The sequence below is a fragment of the Hippoglossus stenolepis genome, chromosome 16, assembly GCF_022539355.2.
Source record: "Hippoglossus stenolepis isolate QCI-W04-F060 chromosome 16, HSTE1.2, whole genome shotgun sequence".
In the NCBI taxonomy this organism is placed as follows: domain Eukaryota; kingdom Metazoa; phylum Chordata; class Actinopteri; order Pleuronectiformes; family Pleuronectidae; genus Hippoglossus; species Hippoglossus stenolepis.
In genome coordinates this window covers 10,432,339-10,459,691 of record NC_061498.1, presented here as the reverse complement: position 1 = coordinate 10,459,691, position 27,353 = coordinate 10,432,339, and the positions used below count along the sequence as shown (strand labels likewise).

General features: G+C 44.9%; 2 protein-coding genes across 5 annotated transcripts in view; one reads left to right on the top strand and one right to left on the bottom strand.

Moving 5' to 3' along the window:
* baiap2a (BAR/IMD domain containing adaptor protein 2a) overlaps window positions 1-1,726 on the top strand; it is a 52,547-nt gene extending 50,821 nt beyond the window's left edge. For both annotated transcript variants that reach the window (XM_035179999.2, XM_035179997.2), the window contains one exon: window positions 369-1,726. Coding sequence is in view for 1 of the 2 variants with exons in the window: in XM_035179997.2 (XP_035035888.1) it covers window positions 369-438 (70 nt within the window). In the remaining variant the exon portion in view is untranslated. The remainder of the gene's footprint in view (window positions 1-368) is intronic.
* Window positions 1,727-1,845: 119 nt separating this feature from the next.
* Window positions 1,846-27,353, bottom strand: part of aatka (apoptosis-associated tyrosine kinase a) — a 30,986-nt gene continuing 5,478 nt past the window's right edge. Inside the window, exons 3-15 of one of the 3 annotated variants that reach the window (XM_035179994.2) lie at window positions 20,166-20,299; window positions 14,899-15,040; window positions 11,459-11,538; window positions 10,853-10,971; window positions 10,652-10,739; window positions 10,400-10,533; window positions 9,637-9,721; window positions 9,405-9,526; window positions 8,867-9,016; window positions 4,732-8,128; window positions 4,472-4,637; window positions 4,179-4,382; window positions 1,846-3,470 (exon numbers count right to left, since the gene is read on the bottom strand). In XM_035179994.2, the coding sequence (XP_035035885.2) occupies window positions 3,442-3,470; window positions 4,179-4,382; window positions 4,472-4,637; window positions 4,732-8,128; window positions 8,867-9,016; window positions 9,405-9,526; window positions 9,637-9,721; window positions 10,400-10,533; window positions 10,652-10,739; window positions 10,853-10,971; window positions 11,459-11,538; window positions 14,899-15,040; window positions 20,166-20,299 (4,850 nt within the window). In that variant the 3' untranslated portion in view covers window positions 1,846-3,441. Of the gene's footprint in view, window positions 3,471-4,178; window positions 4,383-4,471; window positions 4,638-4,731; window positions 8,129-8,866; window positions 9,017-9,404; window positions 9,527-9,636; window positions 9,722-10,399; window positions 10,534-10,651; window positions 10,740-10,852; window positions 10,972-11,458; window positions 11,539-11,967; window positions 12,700-14,898; window positions 15,041-20,165; window positions 20,300-27,353 lie in introns of those variants that run through there. The other 2 variants (XM_035179995.2, XM_035179996.2) reach the window with 2 other exon arrangements.

Genomic DNA, 27,353 nt, shown 5'->3' with positions numbered 1-27,353 from the left:
GGGGAGTCTATTCTGTCCATCGGCCTCTATGTGGACATGTCAGTCCAGCAGGCCTTGGGTTGTAAAGGAATTAGCGATGACTTTCTTTTATCTGTGTTCTTATGCAGAGAAGACACTAACCCTGCCATGCATGCCTGTTTTTGTTTTTCTTCTTTAGTCCTAATTTGACAGTTTTCTCACCTCATGCTTGCTCAAACTCACACTAGATGCCACCGCTGTTTGCTGAACTTGCTTTAAAGAAACAAAACCTTTAGAGGGCAGACTTCTTTGGGTGTGGTTTGCGTAGCTGACCGTGTGTCTCTCTTGACTTTGTACCGTGTTCAACCTAATTGTCACTGTTCCTTGCCCCACCCCTCCTCTCCCCACAGTGACCGCGCCCTGGAGGTCTACCTCCGGCCCACCTTCAATGACGACCGATCTGCACCCATCTTCTACTAGCGGCCTGCTGTCCCCTTTCTGTCCACTCATGGGCCCTTGTTTTCTATAAGGGGAGAAAGAAAAGGGCCAACGCTGGCATGTTTTGAAGTTGTGTGATTGGGACAAAAAAAAAAAAAAACTTTCCTCACAGGCCATTTTACTCTACTAAGAACCTAGTTTATTTGCTGTGGAAATTCACTCTTGACAATTTCCGGTCAGTTCTCGTGATGTTAAATTTGCTTCCACAGATATTGAATGTCTGAGCCTGAACATTCAAGTGTGGCGGTATAGATTTTATTAGTTATTTAGATCACACCAGTTGTGGATGATGTATGGCTAATAGGATTTGACTAGCGATGCTGTCACCATATTATTTATCTGCACTTCTACTATGGGATTTCTTTTTTTTTTAATTTCTTTCTTTAACACTGTAAATTACGTTTTAGGATTACTTACATTAAGGAGCAGTGGAGGCCCACTCTGCAGTAGTTGTTTTGAGTGAGGCTCGAGGGTGAATATAACACGGTGGGTTCAGTGAATCACTGTTATATGCACTGAAGACACAAAGTGTAGACTGGATACTGCCACAGAAAGCTAGAACTAGACAGTTGCTGAGTAAACTGTAATTCTGCTTTTGTTAAGTGATATAGTAGCTCACTATATATTTACTAGTTGTGATACAGTACACCCAGATGTGGGAACTGTGCCTTTTACTTTTTTTTAAATTTTATTTTATTTTTGGTGGGGCTCCATACAGAACTCATTCTGGAAGCTGGGATTATTTGCCCTTTTGTGTTTGCTTGTAATGTCACTTTCTGAGATACAGCGCGTACATAGTGGGCCATTTTGTTTTTAAATAATTAGCTTTGCGGGAGTGGTAGCCAATCAGATAAGGTACAGTATTATCATAGCTTTTGATCATTCTCAGTATTATAAACTCATCCGGGAGAGGAGCTTGAGGCAGAGCTGTTTATGCATGTGTGAGAGGATAGTAAGAGAAGTTGTGGAAAAGCAAGAATGTGTATGGATGTATGAGCTCAAGTTCCTCTTTAGCCTGCAATAATTCAACACTTAAATCATGAAAATCTATTTCCCATGGATGAGTCCTTTACACTGAGTGATATGATCGCGCTTTTATTACACAGCTCATTCGGGGAAACAAGTTTCCAATGCATTTTTTACTTTTTATATAGCTTTCTGTTCGTCCGTTTCTCACCTTGGTCCCTGTTTGTATTATATCTGTTACTGTACAGAAAGTGCATATAAATTATCCTGTCCAAAATAAATCTAAATGGGCACAAACTTCATACTTTTATGTGTTCTGTCATGTTTTCATATTTTATTTATGTATTACTTTATTTTTTTATTTTTTTTTACAAAACAACTGTACTTCTTTAACCATACAGATAAATTACAGACACAGGGGGGGAAAAAGTATTTGGATTTATTTGTTTGGGATAGTACAATAGCCATAAGTGAGGGAGAAATGGAAACAGCGATGATGTTACTACTGGTGCATAGAACAACCCACCTCACCTTCTCTAAAATGTGTCCGCCACTTTATAGCCAATGGGCTCTGAAGTATCTCTTTGGCAAATTTGAGAGAGAGACCATCACCCCGGATTGCATCCCTTCAAATGCTTGTACAAAAAAATACGACAGCAAAGTTCTCTCTTCCTGCAGAACGTAAAAAGGCAAGGTGACAAGGAACGGGATTGGCACTTTAAGCTGCAGAAGCGTAGAGAGGGGGAAGGAGCCGTCGATGCAGCAGTAGTAATTCAAGTCAAGCTACCTGCTACATGTTGATATAACATTCATACAATATGTGAGATATGTCTTATTTTGAATGTCTTTCTTTTTTTGTGTACACCTCAGACCCAGGCATTCGGCACAACTGGAATAGAATACATTATGTATGAGGTTGTGGACAATACGTAGATGTAGAACAAAATGCATAAAGATGACATTCAACATTTATGACTGGCACGTTGACGTGACACCCGAATCCGTCCCTTTTGGGTGTCATTCTATTGCTGATGAAATGCAACCTAAACAAAGCTGATGTGCCACAAAAATAAAGTGAACCTGCAGCTGGCACTGTGGACGCGAGTGGGGGAATCTCACATGTTTAGATACTTCATTCCAGGGTGGGGGGGGGCGAGATGCTGAGCAACACAGCCATCACTTCTATAAATACAGACCCAAGTTTGGCTTGAGAAAAGTGCTTCGGACAGATATGGTAACTTTAGACAACACAGTCCGTCATTATCAACCGGAGTGCGTGGTGGTGATAATCAGGGAGTGACAACACCTAGTTATATTATAAATAATATTTTCCCACCATTAGTATGATTCAGATACGACTTGAACTAAGAGACAAATCATGTTTAAGCGCCTCCACCATCAAACACCATCACCACCACCCACGACTGTTTAAAAAGAGTCCGATTTTAGAACAGCATCTTATGCAACGCTCACGAACCATTGTCTTCTGGCTTCAACCATTAAAGTTGTAACAGTCTTAATAAAATGCCAGCTTCGTGTTAAGCAGATAGACCAAGGCAGCCAATGAGAGGAGCAGCAAGGAAGCCTGGCGTGTCATTACTTATTTTTAATTTATTTTCTTTTAAATTCATAAATTATAGGATCTGTGAGGTGACCGACACAAAGCGACGCTGCACTGAGCACAGGTTATTGTACTGTACTTGAATGCTGTTTTGTTTTTTTTCTGCATACAATAGAATCAGATTGTGTATCCGTTTCCCTGGTTGCCATACCAGCAGCTTTCTCTCTCTCTCTCTCTCTCTCTCATCATAGAACTGAAATAAAGAACAAAGTGTGCAAATCATCAACAGTGTTTCACTACAGTATGAGGCACCGTCTCGGGGAAGGTCTCCGCAGTCAGATGCCCCAAACGTCAATAAAAATAAAAACTCTGTAAAACATCTGAATACAATAATAATGCTTTTCATGTGTTGAGAAGGACCAGGACTCGGCCTCCTCCGGTCAGGACCACGGGAGCACTCAGTCTTTTGGATTATGTTCACCGCCGCCTGTTGGAAAAAAATGGATTGGAAATAAGTATTGTAACCAAACAGGTTAAAGTGAGAGTGTTTCAAAAGGTAGCATTTAAAGATGATTAGTTTTGTCCCTAATTCTGCTAACTCGTCTCATTACTAAAGAGTCCAATAATCATAGAAATATACAGTAGACTGATTTTGTTTGTAGCACAGTGTTGGTCACACATGAACGTTAATTCCAGCTATATTTCAAACCTATACACCAAAAATACATTATCGGCACTGATTTTTTAGGCAAACTTAATTTACTCCATCTTTTTTTTTTTTTGTTTGATATACAGTTCTATTTTATTCAATGAAAATAGATTTAATATTGCACAATAGCCCATATTCACACAGCAGCCATTACGGAGTCTTGAAGTCATACTGCTGTGTTCCAGGATGCAAGTCATATAATAGGAAGTGTAACACAGCATATTTACCCTAATTATTTGCCTACAGCTAATGTGGGGCAAGTTTGCTTATGTTGCCGGGGAGATGCTGAGCTTTCCATTATTCAATTTGCTCAAAAACAAGTGACCGTAAACAAGTTACGTTTTTTCGGTCATCTCGCCATTCTTGCACAGGCTTTACTGGACATCCCAGACAGACTTCCCACCCTTAGCGTGACGTCAGAGGGAGATGGCCGCCGCGTGAATATGGTCTATAGTCGGAATTGTGCATGAAAGTGTTAGTACTGACCTGTTGCTGAGTCTATGTGGGAGTCAGAGACGTGTGTGATGGAGAATCGCGAGACCATAAAACGGTTGAGTGCCACAGCTGCAGGTTTGGGAGCCTCGGGACTGTTGGAGGTGGATGTGGGTGAGGACTGGGGCTCTGGGAGGGTGTCAGGTGAAGACGGACGGGGATCAAATGAAAGGTCATCTTCCCATTCATAACTACCATCTGAAAGCACACAAGACAGTCCCACTAAAGCATCTGGGATAAATCAACCTGATGAGTGTGTGGTGTTTTAATGTCCCTGACAAACTCACCCTTTTCTGAGCTCCCGTCAGTTTCTTCAGAGTCACATAGTGTCTCACCGGCCTGGGCTTCAAGTTCAGGGTCAGGATGTGGCTGATGGTCAGAGGCGTTTAACTCTGGAGATTCCTCCGTTCCTGTGGAGAAGGTGAAGTCGGCCAGCTCTCCTGTGGGACTCTCCTGGAGGACATGAACGAAAACCTTTCTCACAAACTCTGATACAATAAAATCAAATCATGAACAGGCAATACACACAGCACAAGTAGCAATGTACCTGGTCGAAAAGGAACACCGTGACGCCATCAAAAAAGGACACCGCTTTTTTCTTCCTCTCTAACTCGTCACAGGAGTGGGTGAGCAGGGGGGGCATCTTTAGGAGGCTGCGGAGGTGTCGGGCCCTGCTGCAGTCGCTTACCACCACCGGCACTGTGGTGAATTCCTCCTCACTCTCGTCGCTGTCTTCATCCTGGATGTTGTAGGTCCTCAACTCTTCATCGGACTCGCTGTCGTCGGAGTCATCCTCATCCTCCGCCTCTTCCAGTGGCGCTCTTACATTTTCTCCACACAGCTCCAGCAGCGATGAGGAGGTCGACAGGACAACAGGTCCGTTGGATTCTTCGCATATACTGTCCTGTGAGTCGCACTCCTCTGCATCGATGTCCTCAAAATCGTCCTCATTTATAGTCACGCCCGCCCTCCTGTTCTCAGTCTCCTCCCTGATGTGATTGAATTCGGGCAGCTCCTCCTCCTCTGTGGAGCCGTCACCATTTTCATTTTCATTGGCGGCTTCGTCTCCGCAATCAGTTATGGTGGAGTCAGAATTTAGAGACCGGACAGGGGAGTAATTGTTCCCTCTTCTGTTCCCTTCCACGTGGTTAGCCGAGGCCTCCTGGACAGTGGAAGACGGTTCGGACACAATGGAGGCGCTGAGCTCCGAGGAAGGCTCCTCTCCTGAGTGCTCTGTCCCCAGTCCGAGGTCATCTTCTGCGGGGGCGGACTCTTTGGTCAGGCAGCCGCCCATCTGCGGAGGGAACGGTGTTAGCATTGACAGCCCGGGGGTGAGAAGGGGATGGGGTGAGCTTGGGCCAGCCTCGGAGAGATTCACCGCAGCACAACTTTTTATGTGTCTCAGATTTGTTAAGTTCTCTTCTTTATTGAATTTCCTCTTGAATGGATCGTCATCTCTGAATTTCTCAGTGTGGAATTCGTGGTTAGTTGGACCTGCAAAGAACTTACTGCCTTCCTCTTGAGGGCTCCTCTCATTTTCAGCATCATAGTCGGAGAAATAGGCCGAGTCCCTGTACGGGTTCTTATCAGTCAGGCTTTTTAACTGTAGCTCTGAGGTGTTGTTGGAAGTGCAGACACCCTGGCTTAAACCCACCTGCTGTATAAATTCAGGGTCTCCAGCCAGGCTCGGGCTCCTATCACCACCTCGTGGATCTCCAAGCTCTTTGAAAAGAAACTCTGGAGATTCGTTGTTCTCAGTGTCATAGCCACTGTCCAGGGATTTGGGCAAGATGGGGGTATTAAAGGGGTCGGGGCTGAAGGCCTGATCACTGTGGCTTGCCATCGATGAGGACAGATTAAGGGTGTCCACAGAGTCCGGGGTTCCCTTCAGATTCTTCAATGGGCTTAGCTCGTCCTCCTCTACCTCAGCAAAATCTAGATTGAAGTCGGCAAAGATACCTGATGTAATATCTGTAATGTCGTCATCGTCGTCCTCGCTGTAGTCGCCAATCTCAATCAGGCTGACGCTGGATTCTCTAACCCTCACTTTACCATCCCGAGCTCTGCCGCTTTCCAATGTCTCTGGACAGTTTAGCCTCTTGTCTCCAAGACCAAGAGATATTCCTGATGAAACCCCTTCCCACATGTTAGCCCTGTGTTTGTCTGACAAGGCTCCTGTTTGACCAGCCTGAGGATCCTTGAAAGAGGATGGGGACTTTACATAGCTTGTCTCAGGTATCATCTTAGGCTCAGAGTACAGTCTGTCTCCATTACGAAACAATTGCCTTTCATATTTCCCATTCACTATTCCGCGACCTGTACCTCTGGAATTTACACTGGAGCTGGTATGAGAATCGATATTTCTTCTATTTCCTGCAGTGAAGCTCCTTTCCATTGGAGTGGCAGCTTCATCTCTTTCTTTGTGACATAAGTGAATGTAGGAACTCAATTCAGTGGGCTCGCTACAAGCATTACAACCAGCGTCTCCTACTCCTGCCTCCAGAGTCCCAGTAGACATGGAGCTCTGGAAGGTTTTGGTGGTGGCCTTGGTTAAAGACCATAATTCTGTTGAGTTAGAATGGGAAATATAGGGAAGGTCCAGATAACCGTCTTGCCCGCTCTCTGTCTGTCTGCTTTCAAAAGTCAAGCTATTGTTGTTCGCTGAATGGTTTGAGGTCCAGTTACCACTGTCTGAGAAAAGGTCATCCTCAATGTCTTCACCTCTCCGCTGGGCCACCAGCAGGCCGTCGTCTGCCTCTACATCAATACTAATGTGGTTAACAATGGGTAGCGTCTTTGTGAGGGGACCCATCATATTAGGACAGCTGTCATTAACTGTGCTACGTCCGGTGCTTGCTTCAAGGTAGGGATCGCAGAAGCCTAAGCTGGGGCTGCTTACTGCATGTGACAAACTGCGTGTGTTTTCCAGCCGCCCCACCGGATGCACATGGTTTGTCTCTGGTGAGTTGTCCGGTTCAGACAGACGGGCTTGCCGGCATGTTTTGTATGCTGAAGACTGTTCACAGTAGATCGCGTCCTCCTGATTGGATGAGATGCGGCTGTGGGAGTGGCGTACCTTTACAGGGCTTGCGCTGGGTGCCTGTCGCAGCAGTGGGTCGATGGTTAGTTTAACAGTGGGGCTTGAATCAGAGTCGTAGGCAGCAGATTTAGCGTTGTCAGCAGTTGACCAGTAAGCACTGGGCTGTGCCATGGATGAACCAGTCCGACTCTCAGAGGACAACCTGCTGTTGCTGGCCTCTAGTCCTGGGCTGTAGTCCACAATGCTGTCATCCAGGTTAATGTTACATTCAACTGGTTCCTCTATGCGAATATAGTACTCACTGCTGACGGAGGGGCTGTGGGCACTCAACACTGGGACCACACCTGGGTGTTCGGGTTCGTAATAAGACAGGGATATACCTGAGGTCAGGCTGTCAGTATTGCAGCCTCCTGAGGTGCTTCCTTGGCTTGAATAATAAATATCCTGGTAATATGGGTTCCCCTGGCCCAGTGGCCCACTGGTGGAGGAAGAGCAGTACGGCTGCTCGGCTCGAGCCAGTTCCCACTTGTACTCAAAGTTGAGACCATGGCTGGTCTCTGTCACGGTCAGTAGGTCGTCCCCGGTGTCTGAGTGGTAGCTGTCATTGAAGTGTTCCAGGAGGGGGAAGGAGGACGATGCAGAGGAGGCCAGCTCCACTGCCTGTGTTTGGTCTGCACCAGAGACGTCAGCTGGTGGGGGGGAAGGGGTCAGGATTAGGGCCGTGGACGTGGCCGTGTGAAAGGTACTGCCAAGCAGGTTGGGTCTCAAGGCGTTCCAGCGTTGTTCAAAGTCCTCTTCGGCTTCACTGGAGCCTTTGGCACAGAGGTATGTGACCAGGAGGTGTACTTCCTCGCTACTGGGTCTCAGCTCGGGCTGAAGCCAGCAGAACTGCATCACCTCATACCTGGACAGAGAGGAGAGGGAGAAAAGAAGAAAAACAAAGCAAGAGAGATTAGAATGGAAACATATTACCAGTCAGATTGCATGTGAAGACACTGAGAAGCAATTCTTTATACCGTTGGTTTTTATTTAAAGGAGAGAGGGATAGGCAAAATGTCAAGAATTGATTCTAGATGAACAATGAGGTAGTATACAAGAGAACTTTTGAAATCAACACTCTCCAACAACACCCAGCAAAACCACTTGTTATTGTCACTAGCCATTAAAATAATGTGTGTGTATGAAGGAAGTGCAGTGAAGTTGCTGACAGGATATGTTTACACTGTGTGTGTGTGTGAGAGGCTCTTCAGCACTGGTGCCCATTGAAATTCAGTGGCAAACAATTTTGAAAGATAAATAAATAAAAACCGTATTTGGCTGGCTTCCCCTGGTTAAGATGAATGAGGTGATTCAACTCTGGTCGATGCCAGGGGGATCTTAAAAAATAGGAAGAGTATTGATCATCTGCTCTTGCTAGCAAAGAGAAATATTGCTACAATGAACTGGTGCGCCACCATAAGCAGAAACCAATTTTAAAAAACGGGACATAGTGACTCGGCAGAAAGTAATGGGTCAGTTAGATAATCGAAGGCCTCTTAAAGTAGAAAACGTATATCTGGTGCTTTCGAGATACATAACATTCTGACTCATGTGTATGCACAGTGTGAATCCCTGAGTGTGTCGGCAGGCAACCATGTCTCACCAGCGCTCAGCCAGGGGGAATTGCAGATGGGGTTTGGGTAGTTTGAGCTGCTCCTCCTTCACAGCATATGTCAGCACCTGTCTGTCGGAGTAGTGTCTGTACGGCTGGTTTCCCAGCTCAAACAGCTCCCACACAGTCACCCCCAGTGACCTGCAGCAGGGGAGGAAATAACCATTAAGCGTGTCCGCCGCTCACATGTCAGATAATGATCAATGAGGTGTTCAATTCCATCATTCCAGACCTTCTTTATGTCTTTATGTCTATATCCAGTGGTTCATGAATAAAGGAAAGATTGCGAACTGAACTCATTCTGTTTTTCATGCATAAATCCTCCCACAAGTAAGAAAACAAGGAAAAGACGAACAACCAATCAAGATTCTGGCAATACGCCATAATCTCCTACAAATCGACATGAAAGCAATTCATGAATACAGCGTACAGAATAGAACTATGTCTTTAATTTGATAAATGTAATGCTAATGTTATCTCAATAAACATGCTATGATATTTACAGAAAGTCACTCTTGGAAGATCTCACCATATGTTGCTGCTTTTGGTTTGGTCAACAACCAGCAGGTTTCCGTGGACCTCGTCTATGAGTTCAGGCGCAATCCAGCGCAGGGCCACCCAAATCTGGTCTTGCGTAACGTAGTAGTCATCCTGCAGAAGAAAATAAAAATAACAACCAAAAGAACAAGAACAGTTAAGTACTAAAAAAGATAAGTTAAATTGGAAAATAAAAGGTAGAGACTATCAAAAGTCAGTGTGACCTTGTATCGGCTGTGAGAAAAGCCATAATCTCCGATCTTCACAGACATTTCTGAAGTTAGCAGGCAGTTTCGCAAGGCCAAGTCGCTGTCGGTGGAAAGATAGAAGAAATTCACTTCTCTGAAACAATGCATCTTTTGTGCATTAACATACCCCTATTTCATAGAATACCCTTTAACAAGTTTCGGGTGAACTTTTACTCAGAACATTATGCAGTGGAAAGTGCTTTATTTTTTTTAGCAAACACTGGGTTTTCACATTTTTCTGTTTACTGAAACATACAATATTGTAACTATGCTGCAAACTATTGAAAAACATCTCACAGATTCCGCTCAGTTGTTTATGTGTAATCCTGCTACAAACAAACAATCCTACAAACAAACGGACAGGGATGTTAACATAACCTCATTGGTGGAGGTAGTTAAAGAGTAGCACATAATGTGTCCATGTAGAAAATAATCTTTACATGACCATGTACAGGCGGACTAAATTAAGTCACTTCATATCACCTCCTCCACAAACCGGGAGCTTTTCTAGCCCACCAGCCACTGACTGGTTACTATGGCAGCCACCACATGGCTGCGAGTGAGAGGGGCTCACCCCCGGCAACAAAATCACTGATGCTGGAGTTTGTGACCACTACTCAGGCAGCACCAGGATGCTGTTGCAGGGAGAGACCAGCAGGGGGCAGACTGACCATTCTGGTGGGTTCTTCCTTTCAAGGGCATAAATGTTTCAGGTTGATGAAGGTGCATAGAGCTGTACCTGTGTATGAAGTTGTATTTGTGGAGGTGAAGAAGCCCTGAGGCAATGTCACAAGCCATTCGCTGGAGTATGAAAGGGTCGGGAGTCTCGGAATCAGCAACTCGACAACCGCGGAGGTAACTCTTCAGATCACCCTGAGAGAAGGAGATTAGGGAGTGTGAGCTTCTGAATGCAGCAAACGACACTACACCAAGAAAGGAAATAGTGTGGTGTGAGTGAGTGACAGATAAAAATAATTAAACTGTGTCCCACCAGAGGGCAAAACTCCATGACCAGCAGATAGGGAGTAACCTCGGAGCACTGTGCCAGACACTGCAGGAGGGCTGGGTGCTGGAGGGTCCTGGTAGAGGAGACGGCATGTGAGAAGGTATGAATGCACGTCATACATGCAACAATCAGATTAATACTGATAATAATAAAAATACTTTAACTGCTATGGACTGGTGAACTGACCGGTATGGCTGCACCTCTTCCAGGAACTGCATCTGATCCTGGACACTGGCACTGGCCTTCAGCTCCTTCACCACCACCTGGGTAGTGCTGAGACCCGCATTGACCTCGCCCAGCAGAACCTAAGTAAATGCACACACGTGGAAATAGCTGAACCAAAACCTTCCACCAAACCCTAGGAGTGTGGGCTCAAATTGACCACAATCGGCAACAGCATGCGGTTAGAAAGTGAGATCAGATAAAACTAGTATTGGAATAATGCATGAGCAAAGCATGGGAAGCGTTGCAGCAGCATGTACTGTACAGTAAATTGTAAAACAAATTCAGTGGGACTGGGAATTTCAACTCTCCCTCCCATGGAATCAACACCCTGACACAAGCGCCAGAGATTAGCTTCGCCGGACTGACATCATCATCCTCACATTACCCTCGCATTCCTCACGGAGTAGAAAGAACATCACAGTACATTTAGTGCAGTAATGACAGATGCAGCAGAGACAATCAAAGCATGTGATGATGAGTACAAAGGTGTCGTTTCAGAGCCCAAACACCGTGTGCGACTGTGTCTGTTTAAAAAAAAACAAAAAGAACAAAAATTACACGTCTTACCTTGCCAAACCAACCATGTCCAATCTCCTTTAGATATAGAAGACTATGGCGGCCAAGGTCTGAGGATTTCAGCAGCTGGACTGAAAGGGGACAGTAAAAAAAAAAAGATGCAAGATCACTTTGAGATGAGAAAAAAGAGCCTGCTATGGTTGGAAAGGAGTGATTATGATGAAAATACCCAAAAGAGATTTCTGAAATATAAGCTTTAGACTTATTGAGAAAAGTAAATCAAGGAAAAAATTGAAAGTTTGAAGATGTAGAATAAAAATGCTGAGCAGGGAAACTGCAAAGACGGACAGACAAAATAGAATAGCTGCTCTCAGCCAAACATTTTCTCAATAAAAAGTCAACTAAAGAGGAGAGATCGCCCGGAAGGAAAATCAACTCAAACCTGTTACTTCCCAGATAATAAAAAAAAAAGTACTTAAAAAAATAGCCACCATATACAATTCACTACAAACACAGCACGATACTGCAATTTAAACTTAGTTGTTCACAAAATCAAATACCTCCATGAATCCTCATGTTTCAAGAATGGAGATGATGATGGAGCAGTGGAGCGGCCAGCCACTCTGAGCGCCGTGACTCAACTCCGAGTCCCAGGCTGGGATGTGGTGCTGCTCCAGAGTGTGAGAACCGAGAGCCCGTGGCCCCGGCCTCCACCCCGGGCGTCTTAGCCTCATTGTGTGTACTTGAGAAAGAGCCCACGGTCGCAGCGTGTGTGTGTGTGTGAGAGAGCCCCGGCGGGGTTTAACCCCCAAGCCCTCGCACAGCTGAACAAGCTCGCCATGCTGCCTCTCACACCGACTATCACCGAGCTCATCTTCCAACTGGGACACACAAACACACATAATGTCCCCGTCTGGAGCCCTCCAGCTGTCAGGCGAAACACCGAAGTCTTCGGTTCCTATACGGACTGTATTTAAATCTTCAAATAAACACAGCGAGATGGAAAAAAACGACCGCAGCCTCGAGCCGGTGGACCGAATCTGCTGATGGGTCGACGCGGGAGTTCTGATGGGGGAACTCTGCCCCGAGCGCTGAGAATTTCTGCTCATGTATCGCACCTGGTGTGACCGTCACGCATGTCGGTGGTGTGCCGTTTGAGGCGCCAGCTCTGTGTGCAGCTTCAAGACATCCAGTAGTGACATGAGGCCCACATAATGATCCCCTGTCACCCAGGACAGCAGCATTCCTCAGCCAAACAGGACACAAACACTGCTCTGTCAGAGGCAGAAAAGACCTCTGTCATACACACTCACCACCCCTATCTGAAGCCCCCCGCGCTCTTAGGTCCTGGTGCATGCCACCACTCTTCCCCTGTCTCTCCTCATTCTGTCACAGACCCCTCACTGTATTCTGCCCATAATGCCAGTCCTCCGCTGGTGCGTTCCTCGGACGTTTCAGCCCGGCCTTATGCTCGCCCACCGCCCAGCCGGCCTAAATCAGGGCCATTGTTTGGCTGGCTTGCTAACACGCTCATGCTGTGTCTCCTGGTACCAGTCAACCAAGCACGCACGCACGCACGCAGCCACACACACACACACACACACACACACACACACACACACACACACACACACACACACACACACACACACACACACACACACACTCATATACAGGCAACACATAAGGCCCATTCTCCACTGGAACGCTAGGCAGAGGTTGTCACGGTGATAACAGGCCCACACTTCTGCAGCCTCCGCCACCTCTCTCCAGATGGAGAGAGAGAAATGAAGACGTGGTATTATTCCAAATGTGGAATGTGTGAGCGTGAGTGCGCATTCCCGTCCCACTCATTGCATTCCCGGAGAAGGTGGTCAGGTCCAGTGGGGCTGCAGGATCAGTGGGCTCATGGAATGATACACACACACACACACACACACACACACACAATCATTTTAAACACTCACTTTGATGCATCGAGCCTCAGTTCTCGGTTGGAAAGCTTTACGTGACCTCTTAATTAAAAGATTAGAGCAACAAGTGAGCAACAGCACTGTCTGATCAATGGTAAATATTGTGTTAATAGGCCTGTATGAGTGATGCTTGGCTCATTGAATACACCATTCATAGATTCACCAGTAAAACTGCCGTTTTGTGGAATCACTAGGCTCATTTTAACATGTATGTTAGTGTGTGGGGGTAATGACTTGTGACGTACATGATGTTAAATCCTTGACCTTTGTCATACATTAGCAAACCAAATTCAAAGTCTGCGAACATTATACATTCAAATAAAAATGGCAAATTTGACTGTTACGACATCAGAAAGGAAGAATGTGTGATTCTCCCGCTGACTCAGTGAAAGGAGACTTTCTTCCCTCTGTCATGATCTCGCCTCCTTTTGCCATTTATCCATTCCTCGCCCTGCAACACCTGGACCAATCATGCAGGGGTATCTATGGAGGACGGAGGGGAGGCTGGTGATTGGCTGTGAGCCTGAGGCGGCCTTGTCCAATCGTTAGTGGAAATTACATCCTGGGAGGCTGAGCCCCGACTCACCTCCCTTCTGGCTGTATGAGTGCAGCACAAAGAGCCAGTGAGTCATGTAGGGAGAGGCACATTGAGCACCCATGGATCTGTTAACTGAGATTCACACACACCACACACATGCACGTGCGCTTGAGGCAGAATGACCTGAAGAAAAAAATTTAAAAAAGGCTGTGACCTGGCCGAGAAGGATCATGGATACAGAAAACAGAACACGACCCTCTTGTAATCCAACATAACATGGACGTGTGCTGATATTCTGATGCTGGATTATGTAAGAGTCATGTAAAACAGGAAGATGCATCATATTGGATTGTATTAAATATAACACAAAGAGCTCCAGAAATAATTTGGTCGGATTCTTTACAATGAGAAGCTGAGAATGAAGGTACAAAAAATACAAGATAAGAAATGACAGGAATCACATCTGTTCCAGCTACTAAAATGTTTCACATCCAAGTCAATAGAGCAGGTAAGATGTGCCATAAACTACTTTTATGCTTCAGAGAGGCAACAACTTGTTACTTCTGCCAAGGAGGCAGCGCATGTTTGTAAAATTGCAAAATATGGTCTTCTTCACAGTTTCCCTTGATTTCTAAAAAAATTATTCGTGGATCTTGACTTTAAAAAAGACAATTTAGTGCAGATCCAAATAAAGATCTTGATGTAGTGAATTTAAATGTGGTTTCATAAGGGGAGTGTTGGACCATTCCAGTTTTAACAGTCTCTGTTGGTGTGGTAGAGGTTCACTTTAAAGACGCTAAGGAGCTGGGAATTAATACCAAATACTGCAAAACATAAAAGAGACAATAAGATTATTTTTAAAAAATGGAAAAACATGAGGAAGCAACTCAAAAACAGTGTTGGGGTGCTACACAGGTCATTTGTATAATCTTTTATCTGTGGTGTTATATGTGTAGATAGTGTATTGTGCAGTGTCTTACTGGATCTGCCAGGCTGCTTGGAGACGGGCAGGGAGACCTCAGTGAGGGGAAGGATGTAGACCTCTGGGCCATTCTGGGCGGAAGGCGAGGCCAGGACGGAGAGATCTGCCTGGTACTCCTCTCCCTCTGTGTTTTCGAACTCCTGGTGCAAACACACAAACTGGGATTAGTCATCCGCTCCAGACCATCCCGCCACTGAGACGGTGGGAGACAATGGCTCAGCTGTGAGGGCATGGAGATGCACTGAGGCACGCCCACCCAACCATATACATAAGACATGTGCATTGTGGGATGCTCTGTGTGGGTCACTGCAGAGACGCTGTAGGGGAACACACTAATGCATAGTGCTATTCAAACTGTCTACACAAAGCTCTTCTGTCTCTCGTTGTGTCTCTGCCATACGCAGTAAACTTTCATATACAAACCAAGGCTCTTATTGTGAAAAACACTGACTCATACAAACTGTCACTGTGGTGCTGCAATGTGGGCCCACGCTTTTACGCCTTCATATGTTTTAAGTAGAGAAATGAATTATATATTGTAAAGTAATACCCCACAAAAGTACAAAAAAAACACTGGACAGGGACAGATATCAATGTGGTTTTGTGACCAGATATTTCAATATCATTATCCTACATTGAGTCTCTTCCTTCCCCTCACATGTAGCCTCACATCTTTAGGAACTGTCCTCACTCACTCACTAGAGGCTTTCAGACATGCTCTCAACTCCAGAGATCATCCGGACTTTCTCTAGAGGACGCATTCGTGTGTACGCAAATGTCCGCCTGGAAAGCCTCCGGACTTCCTGCGGACTTTCTCCTGCCAGTCCCCTGGTATAAAGTCCGCTGAAAGTGAGTGAGCACACGGCAGGAGATCCTCTGGGAGATCGACCCAGAGTGAGTAGGGGTGTCGATGACGAAACTAACATGCGGCAGACGCAAAAAATTACAAAATCAAAGATGCGGTGCAGTACACAATGAAGACAGCGAGCAAGATGTCAAGACAGCCGGTGTCAGTGTGCTATAAACAAAAACGCCTGATCAGTTATACGTTGCTTCCTGCCTGCTGCACCGACCCTCACCTGAACGCTCCAGAGATTTGTGTGTAGTTGTGAACGGGTCTGAGCGGAGAACAGACGTAGATCAACTGTCTGGGCTAGAGACACTAAGAAGAAACTGCAGTGGAAGATACATACCCAAAGGAAACAGTATATGAACAGTTGACAAATTGCATAAGCCGCAGCAGGAGACACATCACACGGTAGACTACTAGCAGACTATTGTCATGAGTCAACAGTAAAACAACTGCATGAACTCATAGGAGACCTTTGGAATCCCACACATTCAGCTCAATTACAACTGCCCCATTGTTATGTATTTACATTTGCTCATGCGCCTCGGATTCTTTGTTCACACCCTTTGCAGCATTTGTTCAGCAGCTGCACAATTCCTGAGTAAAAAAAAACAGCCCATCCATCCGTTATCTATATCCCTTATCCTTTGAGGGTCACAGGGGGAGTGCAGCCATTTGCAGCTGATGTTGGGCAAGAGGCGGGGTACACTCTGGACAGATGGCCAGCTCATCACAAGGCCAACATACAGAAACAAACAACCATTCACGTCAATTTACAGTCTCCAATGACATAAATCCAATCTGCATGTCTTTGGAAGCCGGAGAAAACACCACACAAAAAAAGCCCCACAGGGAACCTTCTGTGAGGCAACAATGCTAAAATATGACCAATAATTTAAACTCTTATTATTAATTAATTAATAATTAAACGTAATGTCTCGCTCAAAGTCCTGGTGTTCCTATGGGATAAAACATATATTGCAGACTGTTATTAATTATTAATCGAATAAATTTCTTTCTTCGCAATAGTCTCTATTCAACAGTAGCAGGGCGGGTACAGGTTCACACAGACTGTTATGAAGTAGTAGTAGATGAATGAGTGACTGAAGCCATGTATTTATAATGCCACGATTGCAATTACGTCCTTTTTCATATAATCTTACTTTGTAGCAGAGCATTATGGAAAATCTCTTAGAATCAGGGTCTCCTCTCTTTTTATTGAGAGCCATTAAGTCAAAGCAGCTCTTCGCTCTTGTCCTGGGCATATCCCGCATCAAAGCCAAGTCAATCTAGCTGTGTCTGTAACACTGTGGCTGTGTTGGGGAAACCCATACTGGTGGTAGTGCAACGGGCCATCCACCCGTCCATTCAGTCCCCGGTTAATGAAGTGTTGTACCCATAAAAAGCCTATCTCCCACATGCAGCAACCACAGAGGGAGTGACGAGAGAGAGTGGAGAGAAAACAGGAGGAAACACTGAGAGAGAGAGAGAGAGAGAGAGAGAGAGAGAGTAGCAGGCTGGATTAATTTGAATCACTCTGTTTGTGTATGTGTTTGTGTGTGTGTTTACATGTGTCCAGTGTGCATACATGGGCATGTGTGTGTGTGTGTGTGTTTCTCATTCAGGAGAACCATCTGCCACTCTCCTCAGAGCGAACTGTGAAAGCAAGCACCTGGCTGTGAGTCAGCCTTGCATCGCTCCCCGGAGAGCCTTCAGTTTAGAAAGCACTTAATATCCAGCCTCAAACACTGCACGCTCCAGTAAGAGCATCGCGATGGAGAGGAATAATGAAGCTTTTTGGAAAGACGTATTTTTTTTTTCAGTCCCACGCGAGCAAGCACACCTCACGAGTGAAATGTTGAGTGTCGAGCTGGTGCCAAGAGAGCGAGATAAAGAGTGGAAACCATTTAACCATTCTGTGATGCTGCCAAACGACGAGAGCGGCACGAAGATTTGATAACTTAAAGTTTGAAGTACACTAACCATTACAGCGGCGTGTCGTGTTTGGAATCACAATGAACCATATCAGAGACAAACATGTACTTTATTGACTCAAGTCAGCCTGTATAACCTGCACATTTTCATAATATTTGACATTCTAGCGCTGTCACATCACAACAAGAAGGTTGCCAGTTCTAGCCGTTTCTTGACCTGCGGAGGATGGCCGCCGAATTGGGTCTGGACTTTCATCGAAGTTTACCTTTCGCACATGGACAGCGCAGCAGGAGATTCGCTGCTCGGACACGTTCCCAACAACATCAAAATCTCCAGAGCGTTCAGGTCCCTCCCGTATACATTCCCTCTGGAGAATGTCCGTATAGGATCTCCTGAGTTCCTCTACGGAATCTGTGAATTCCCCCTGAAACTGAAAACTCCTCCGACAATGTGCTTTCTTGTTATTGTAATCTGTTCGTTAGCTTCTTCTACAACGTCAACTACTTTTACGCCTTTTTTACCAAACCGCTTTGAGTGGTCACCAAGGCTGTAAAAGCTCGGTATAAATACAGACCATTTAAAGACCATTTACTCTTTTGTTATTTATAGGGAATAAGGAAGTGAGCTAATCATCTGAGGAAACACTTGCCTACTGACCTTGCCTATTGATTTTTAGAGTGGCGTGGCAAAAGGCAGAGACTTAAAATTGATTCTTGTAATAAAGATACCCGCCTCTTTTCCTAGAACCAGCTCAGCCGGGGTGGCACGGTGAACCAGCATGGGCCACGGTTGACAAAGTGAATTAATTGTTGTCTGATGCTGTTTTTACAGTTGGAGCGCCCCTCCTGTCACAAGTCCTTTCAAAGTAAATGGAAAGCAGACCCACATCTAACCTCCCACTGTTCCTGCAGGTTATTAATATACTACACACTTTTAGCAAATGCAACCTGGTTTGGGAAAGACACACACACATGCAAACACAGAAAAAGAAAAGTCCAGAAAGTCCAGAATTTGTTCACGGTGCCTGTCTATGCTGTGCTCATTAGTCACACATTTGCCCCTGCAGCGTGTACCTACCACAGGCTGTTCTCACCGTTCATGATGAACTCTGGAGCGCAGGCCTGTCGCTCACCACTCTAAACAAGAAACGAGAGGCTCTGCTCTCATTCTCTCTCCTGCGCCATCCTTCTGCTTTTTGCATCTTTCTAACGAACAACAAAAAAGCCAAACACGGTCTTCATTCTCGCCAAATGATCTGCATAAGGGATCTTAACAGAAGGCTGCTGTTCAGTCGGGGCAGTAATTTATCCATTTATCCGAGTAAGTAACGTTAAAATGCACGAGCGGAATTGAGAAACGTTTTGATGCTGATTCTATCCAACGAGCAGCCTGTTAGTGGGAGAGTTGAGGCTCTTGAGTTTCTCCCCTCCTCTCCGTTTGCCCCCTGCCTCTGTCAGTCTCCGTTAGCCCTCATCAGCCGCTCACTTCATCGCTGATGTTCGACACGGCGTGGCTGAGTCATGCTGGCAGCTGAAGGCAACACGGAGACAATGTGTGCCAGCCTTGGGTGGGTAGGAGTGTTTCATTGCATCATTTACTTTATACAACGAGGCAACAGTTCTCAGCAAAATATTTAGATTAGAAAATTGGGCTGATCAGCACTGAAGTACCTATAATTTTACAATTGTGATGCCTCCAGGGAGTCCTTGAAAATCATCCATCCAACTATTAACTCGGAGCCAATCTCAGCGGACATTGGGCTGGAGGAGGGTAACTGGAGAAAGCCCCATACACAGAGAGAAAATGTCCAGCCCCTCCCTGAGAATCGGTGAATTGTTTTAGTGATTTTTGCTTCCAAAATTGTGTCTCATTCTAGCTTCTCTAATGTGAAGATCAGAAGTTTTCTAAAGACACAAAAATTCTTTCACAATATGAAAACTTTGGGCTTTTTTATATATTTCAACACAAAACAATGATTCTGTTAGACCGAGAAAAAAATCTGCAAAATAATTGGGGTACACCACGAATGTAAATATATTTCACTACAACAAATATGGGGCAGAAATGTTCCCCCTAGATGTCAAGATCAATTTAATAATGTCAAATAAATGTATTAAATCAAATTAACTTAATAGAGTTGAGTTATATCATAAAATATAACTATATTTCATAAATGAAATAAATGAAAATAAATTCAATTGAATAAAGTCATCAACAGAAATCAACTCAATAGGTTAGGATGCTTTAACTTATGTAATTGAGTATATTCAACAAAAATAATTATATTGTATTAACTAAAACTGGCACATTGTTTTAGAGCAGCAGAAAAAAAAAATGATGGATACCTTCGCTTTAAATTCAATCACACAACAACAAGTTTTGTTAACACATTGTTTGTGAGGATCCTGATGCATCATCTGTAAACAAAAGTCTGTGCTCCCCTCACCCGGGGAACCAGCAGGGGGCAGCCCTGAGCTCACCTTGAAGCCCATGTCTCCCTTCTTGCAGCAGAGGCAGGCCAGCATGAGGAAGACGAAGGTGAAGAGGCCAGAGAAGGAGACAGCTACCACCGCCAGTGATGAAGGCCATGACAGCTCGCTCAGCGGAGCCCCATCTGCAACAATAGAAATTAACGCCAGAGTTACAGAGGGTGGAGACGGCAAACTGCTGGGTCATACAGGAAATTACAATCAAAATCGAGATGGAGGTGATTTGTACACACACACAGATGATTTGTGCCCTTCTGATTGGCAGCTTGATGACAGCAGCATGAGACACACCATTAGTATCCTCTTCTGTCTCCTTCTCATGTTTATAGAGTCTGAATAGCAAAGAGGCTCCTGTAGCTTAATTACAGTAGTTACTACTCAGTATGTGTAACATTCCGTTTCCATGTAAACAGCCGTGATGAATGGAAATATGTGCTGCGGATCTATAATTAGCTTTTTATTTATTTTTTCCTGTCAGATTCATCCACAGTGTTTCTGAGAAATGCTAAGTGTGGCTCTGTGACCAATGAACAATGGAACACAGACACATGGATGATAGTGGCTGTGTGCAATTATTTCTACTTTGTGAACATTTTTCACAACCGGTCATTGTCTCCCTGTGTGCGAATGTGGAGCACGCGTGTCAAGTTTGTCTTTTAGGCTGAACAAAATTGAGGACAGGCCAGAGGATCCAGATGTCAGGGTTTAGAGCAACTCCACAACATCTGATTTCATTCTGTTTGTCTGAGCGACTGAAAGAAACTCAGGGCATGTTGGAAGGGACAGATAACAACCACAGACACAATTTACTTGCAATATCCATCAATGTCACCCTGTACTTAAACACATTCATCCCCTAATCTATCCCTTTTCCTTCACACCCACATGAACCGCATTCATCTTTAACCGATCATAGGTTCACCTGTAGCTTTCAAAGAACAAATGCTGACCTGATAAAGGCCCAACTCTTTCAAACTCCATGCCCCGAGTTTGAAAAGTCTCATTTATCTCACGATCAATGGAAATAACATACAGCTGTTTTAACAGGACACCTAAACTTATATGCATGGGTTAAATCAGTTATAATACGAAGTCATTAGAAGTTCTTTTCTTTGAATAAGTTGTAACATTTGGATATTTCATTCAAACAACCCACAGTTACAATTTTTATTGCAGCAGCAGAACATAGTTAGGGTTTAGGCGTCTAGGCTCTGATTTGATCACCTCCCCAGATATGGTTATGAGAAAATAATGGGGAGTAATGTGCAAATATCTTTAGCCCCCTGTTGGAGCCTCCAGGTGGATGCTGGGCTGGTGGAGGGGCTGAATCAACAGGCAGCGATAGGCAGCAGAGGCATTGACAAGCAGAAGGAGAGATGGGAAATCGTTGCAGCTTAAATAGGCCGCGAGATCGGGAGGGTGTGTGTGATAACGGATTGTGGAGAGGGAGGAATGTCTGGAGTTGACTGCCTGAACTAGCTTGCAAGCGTCGCTCCATTTTTCTCCAACGCTTGGAACGTTCTGAATAAGATCTTTGCCTCTTCGCCTCAGACAGTATTATTTCTAATTTCCCCACGTTGTAATGAATCTGATGTATTCACCTGAGACCAGCATGTATTCTTGGAAAAATAAAACAGAAACAAAGTATTTTAAACGTCTTTTTCATCATTAGCCTTATCAATCTGACAGAACTCCCCCATTTGTCATCAATTTTTTTTACCAGACCTGCAGTTGCTCTTTCTAGGTGTACTGTAAACACATCATACCCTGATAAAGTAAACGACTGGCATTTGTTCTCATTTCAGAATTCCCTTCATTGCCGTCTCTCACAGGTCTCCAGCGCTGACTGGTGCGACTCAGGGTTGGGGTCCGTGAGGCTTGTGTGCGAGCACTTTTCCAGCTCACCGAGTGAGATCTGGTGGTCCTGGCTCATTTGGCTGTGGGGAACACAAAACAGCACCGCTCCAGCCAAAGCTCCACCCTCAGGTCACGGCCACAAAGCCGACGCTCACGCTTGCACTCACAGATGGAGCATGCAAACAGACCCACAATACATCCAGGTTCCTGCTTGAGGTCTGGTTTAAGTAATACAGCATGCGTGTGTGTGTGTGTGTGTGTGTGTGTGTGTGTGTGTGTGTGTGTGTGTGTGTGTGTGTGTGTGTGTGTGTGTGTGTGTGTGTGTGTGGGGGCACTGATGCATCCATCTCCATAGTAACAACCTCGCCTTGCCAACATATATTAGTCGATTGGCTTTTACAGTGTGGGGAACCTCATCCTTTCCCCTCCTTCTCGTGGAAGAAAACATTTTTTTGCTGATGCCTCATCCACTGGGACTCACAGCCCATATTTGCCTGTACTATGCAGTGACAGCTTGTGGTAGAGAAAGTGTGTGTGTGTGTGTGTCTGCATATAGTGTCTGTGAAGTGGAAAAGAAAGAGATTACAAAGCTAAACCAAGCTGTGGCCTTTCTAGATCCATCACATACCGCGACACACAGAGCCCGCAGCGGCGACATCACATTTGCTTTCCTTTAAATATGAACATTCACTGCTCTTATTCACTCCTTACGACATTCTGGTCACGCAGCAGAGTAATAAAACCAACAGCAATGTGCAGTACAGCTTAAAACAATCTTGAAAAGCTATAAGGCTGCGTAAATAAGTAAAAAAAAAAATATTATAATAATCTGCTGCATTTAAATCTTATTGAGAATTGTTTATTAAATCTAAGGATATATAAATGGAAGGGTGTGAGTACACTGTGCAGATGGTGCTGGAGACAGTGATGACACATGCTGAATCAGAGGGCATGGCGACTCAGAGCTCGCTGAAGGACACGACATAAAATACACATGTTGTCATTTCTGGAGGAGACCAGTAGGTGGACTGTGGGGAGGCACAAGACCTGAGGCCAATCAATGTTTCAAGGTTTCTGTTTGCCATCACTAAGTACTGCCTCTCCTGCAAACATGTTTCACCAGAGAATTCAGAAAACACATGTGGAAGTTTTCAACATGAGAGATAGGAAGTACGAGATCCTGTCCACTTCCTCCCGTTGGTCACATTCTCACCAAAAAAACCTCATTCATCTCCGTGAGCTGACTACCGTGAAAAGTTACCGAGCCTGAGGCCGAGGTCACTGTCGAGCTCAGGCCTCTGCTTGAAGCAGATGGTGAACTCAGGCCTGGATCAGCTTTTTACTCTTTTTACACTTAATGGATTAGTCAAGGAAGTTCCCGAACCACTCTAAGTTGGCTTTGCTTTTTAATTATTTTTCATCCTGAGATATTTGTATTCTTTTAGTTTTTTTTTTGTCACGTTAGAAACCTCATCAACATGCCCTCGCTCACCGTGAATCCACCTCAGGATCTCCAGCTCATTTCTCACATGGGCTCATTCGGACGTTATCCAGAGTATTTACTCGGCGGCTGCAGAATATCCAGAGCCTCTCACTGGCGTTCTCACGTACAGCCCCTCCGGAGAATTGCAGGAGAAAGCAAATTACTTTTTCGTAAAGTAGTATGAGGGGGCAATTTGTTCTTCTATATTCCTGGTAAAACCTGTGTTTGCATTCATAAGATCCACATGTGCACGTACACGCTGTGCCACCTCTTACAGGTGTGGTCCAGGTGCAGCTGAGCTCTGGGAGGTGACAGGTTGGTGACAATGTGGTGGTTTCAACACAGCCTGACTGAGGCGTTCAGATGAAAAACAAAAAAAGCCTTTTAAGCTTCAGTGCGTTGGAATTAGTGGACGTGCATGAGTGCATGATCGGCCGGGTGGAGAAAGTTGAATGAACAAAGGGCGCTTGGCTGTGACTCTGCCCAAGATGAGCAGTTTGAAAATGGATTTATAAATGGAGGGGTGGACAGTCTTCATCTTGCTCCATTTATCTTCATAGTTCTTTTATTTCTTTGTGTATGATGCAATTGTTGGTCAACCTTTGTTTATTACATCTCCCTGTTATTGGCAGCTGGCCTTCACTTCATATTGGAGTTTTTAATCACCGTTCACTGCCAGACAGTCTAAACTGGTCACCCAGAAGAAAATACATGCAATATTTGAAGAATCCATCTCCTTCTCTCTCTGAGAAACTGTGAGAGAGAGAGAGAGAGAGAGGCGACCCCGGGGTGCTCCATAAATATTTGAGAAGCACACATTATTTCACCAGCTGCATGGCGAAATGAAAACAAAGCACTTTAAGCTGGGCTCATACCCGCTTTATTAAAAAGACTGGGGGAAGATGAGCCATGTCCTGACAGACGGGAGGGGAGAGCGATGGAGTCGCCCTGCCACCCCCACAACTCATCCCTGAAATCAGTATAGGACACAGTGAGAGCCAGAGAGAGGGAGGAAAAAAATCGGTTTGTGTCCAAACTTGAAGAATGAACGAGGAGGCGCTACTGCTTTATATTTCTAGACTAATAAGATAAGACTTATGAATAAGCTTCCACCCAGGAGGTTATATTTTCATCTGCGTTTCTTTATCTGTTAGTTCGCAAGATTAAGCAAAAACCAGAGGACGGATTTCCACAAAACTTTTGGAGCAGATCCGGAATGGGGCATTTTGGCACTGGTATTTGTGCGTGTAAAATTTGGTGCAGCTTGATTGAATTTAAGAGGACCTTTGGGCCTTGGCGGGGGGGTATACAATCACTGAGTGCCATTTTTTGCCTTTGTTGTTTGTCACACAAAAAATATGCAACCAATCTCCAAACAATTGTATGGAGGAGTGGGGCACGACTCAAGGAAGAACCCATTAAATGTTGGTGAGGATCTGGATCAGGGGGCAGAACCAGGATTGTTTTATTTCTTTAGCATTGTGAGATCGTGAGGTCGTTTTTTTAAACATTTGCATTGATTTCTCATGAGGTTATTCATAGTTCGGGATGAAAGAAATAGGGCATGTTTAGCAGAGTGATTTTTTTTGTGCAATTTGGTGCAGATCCAAACAAAGGAAATATCTTGATCTGATGAATATCAATTTATAAGGGGACTGTTGGACTCTACTGAGTGCCATTCTAGTCAAGTAGGCCATTTCACTCCAAACCGAGCTCAGTTTCTCTCAACTAACCTGTGACTAATCCAATCTTCTATTGATAGCGAAGCATTTGAGCACTTTTTGTCATGGTTTTTGTGGTCTTGTCTTCTGTCAGTGTGTTATAATTTTGAATTGTGTTTGGATGGATGCCTCCTCTTTTTTTGCTGCAAAACAAATCTACCTACGGGTACAAATAAAGTTAAAATACCTAACTTTTCCAGTTGGGATTGATGACGTCTGGCATTGATCATTCAGACGACGGCCACACAAAACACCAGTGTGGGCAGAGGAACACACATTCCAACTCATCAGTGGCAGAAAAGAATTTGCTGACCGCTTCAGTGCCACAGAAAAAAGCCCGATAATGCAGGTTTACGACATGAAACTAAATAATGGACAAAACCATTGCTGTAATGGCAGAGTGTACGCTTCTTCCACACAGCAGTCAAATGCTCACCATGTAAATGCAAGAATAGAATGTGTGTGTGTGTGTGTGTGTACAAAATGAGAATGTGTTGTGTTAAGCACAGCCGCTGAGCTTTTCATGGTGGATCATAAATAAAGCATGCACCACTGAGGTAGAGCTCTCTGTTGCTGTGCAGCTGAAGCAACTAAACAGCGGTTCTACTGCTGCCAGTTCGTAACTACCTGCTAATACGTAATAGCGCTCATCGTGCATTCAACTATTCGGCTCAGAATGGACACGAGCAGGAGAGGGACAGAGGACAAACAGGGCGAGGAGAGAAAATATGGACGTTATCCTCCCACAATCGGCCATTACAAGGCCGGGGCCGAGCCGTGTGTTCATATTCGCACGCTAACACAAGAACACGCACCCACGCAGAAAGCATGGTCAAGGTGTTGCACTTGGGCTGCATAAGATAACTCAGGGGTTTCCGTGGTAACTGAGAATAGTCGGCTTGTTTTTGCTCCTGACAGCAGCAACCCTTCGACAAAGTCAACGAGACGGAGCTCTGACACATCACAGAGAGACAGAATTAAATGTCTGCCTCCCTCTGAGATACTGCGTTCTCCCCCCTCTACACTCTCCTCCTCCGTCTCTTCTTACTTCCCTCCATCCCTTTCTTGCTGGTATGGTTGCCATACATGCTACAAATGCACACGCACATCAGCTCATGTTTTTGTCCGAGGGACCAAGTGGTGACAGTGCTGCAGGGCGGGCACCGTGCCAAACTACACACCACTGCAATCAAATCATCCTGTGAGGTGGAGACAAAGAGACGGGGTGAGATTCAGCTTGAACCGCAATTAGTATTCAATAAAGTGGATAAAAGTGAGGAATACATAATGCAACTAATGTGTTGGGTAAAAGTCTAAAGGTTGATTTGTGGTCAGCAGCCACGCAGGCCGACCTTTGTGTGCGTTAGGAAGAATAAGCTGGCCTGCGAAAATGACCACATAGCTGCTGCCATAATTTAGGGATCCACAATTCTTCCACCTCCTCTTGATGCGTCCGATTGTTTAGCTTCGAAAATCTGTGACAAATCACAAGGAGGAAAGAAAGGAAGAGAGAGCCACAGAATGAGAGACGGCAGGAGCAGCAGAAAGAGAAAAAGTCCCCAAATCTCACTGGGCTTACGTTTACATTTAGGACAGTGCTGCAGGGGCAAACAAGCTCCTCCGTCTGCCCTGTTAGGGCTGCACCAAGTGGTTTCCAACAACAACAACAACAACTACACACACACACATATATATATCCAAGAGTGGAGAGGGAGGTGGGGAAGTGCTTAGGATACAGCAGGCAGGAGAGGACAGATAGAGACAGTGGAGAAATATGAGCTTTAGGTTTGAATACAGGTCGTTTGAAGAGGCACAAGCAGAGCAGCTCTTTACATACATTATCACCTGCAAAGCTCTAGTGAAACTCTAGTGGTATGACAAGAGGTGCAGCCATCAACACATAAAGAATGATGAAGATTTGGCTTAGCTGAATAAGAAGTTTTACGTAATTGACGGGGAGTTGCATGGATGTAGATATTGATTCTCCACTGCTTTAGTGCACGTGTAACTTAAAAGGACAATCCATGTGGATAAGTCATTGGCTCAAGTGGTGAACTCACATTTGGTGTTAAGATGTAATTTGAGTGTCTGTTTTAAAAGACTCGCTCGATGTGTCAG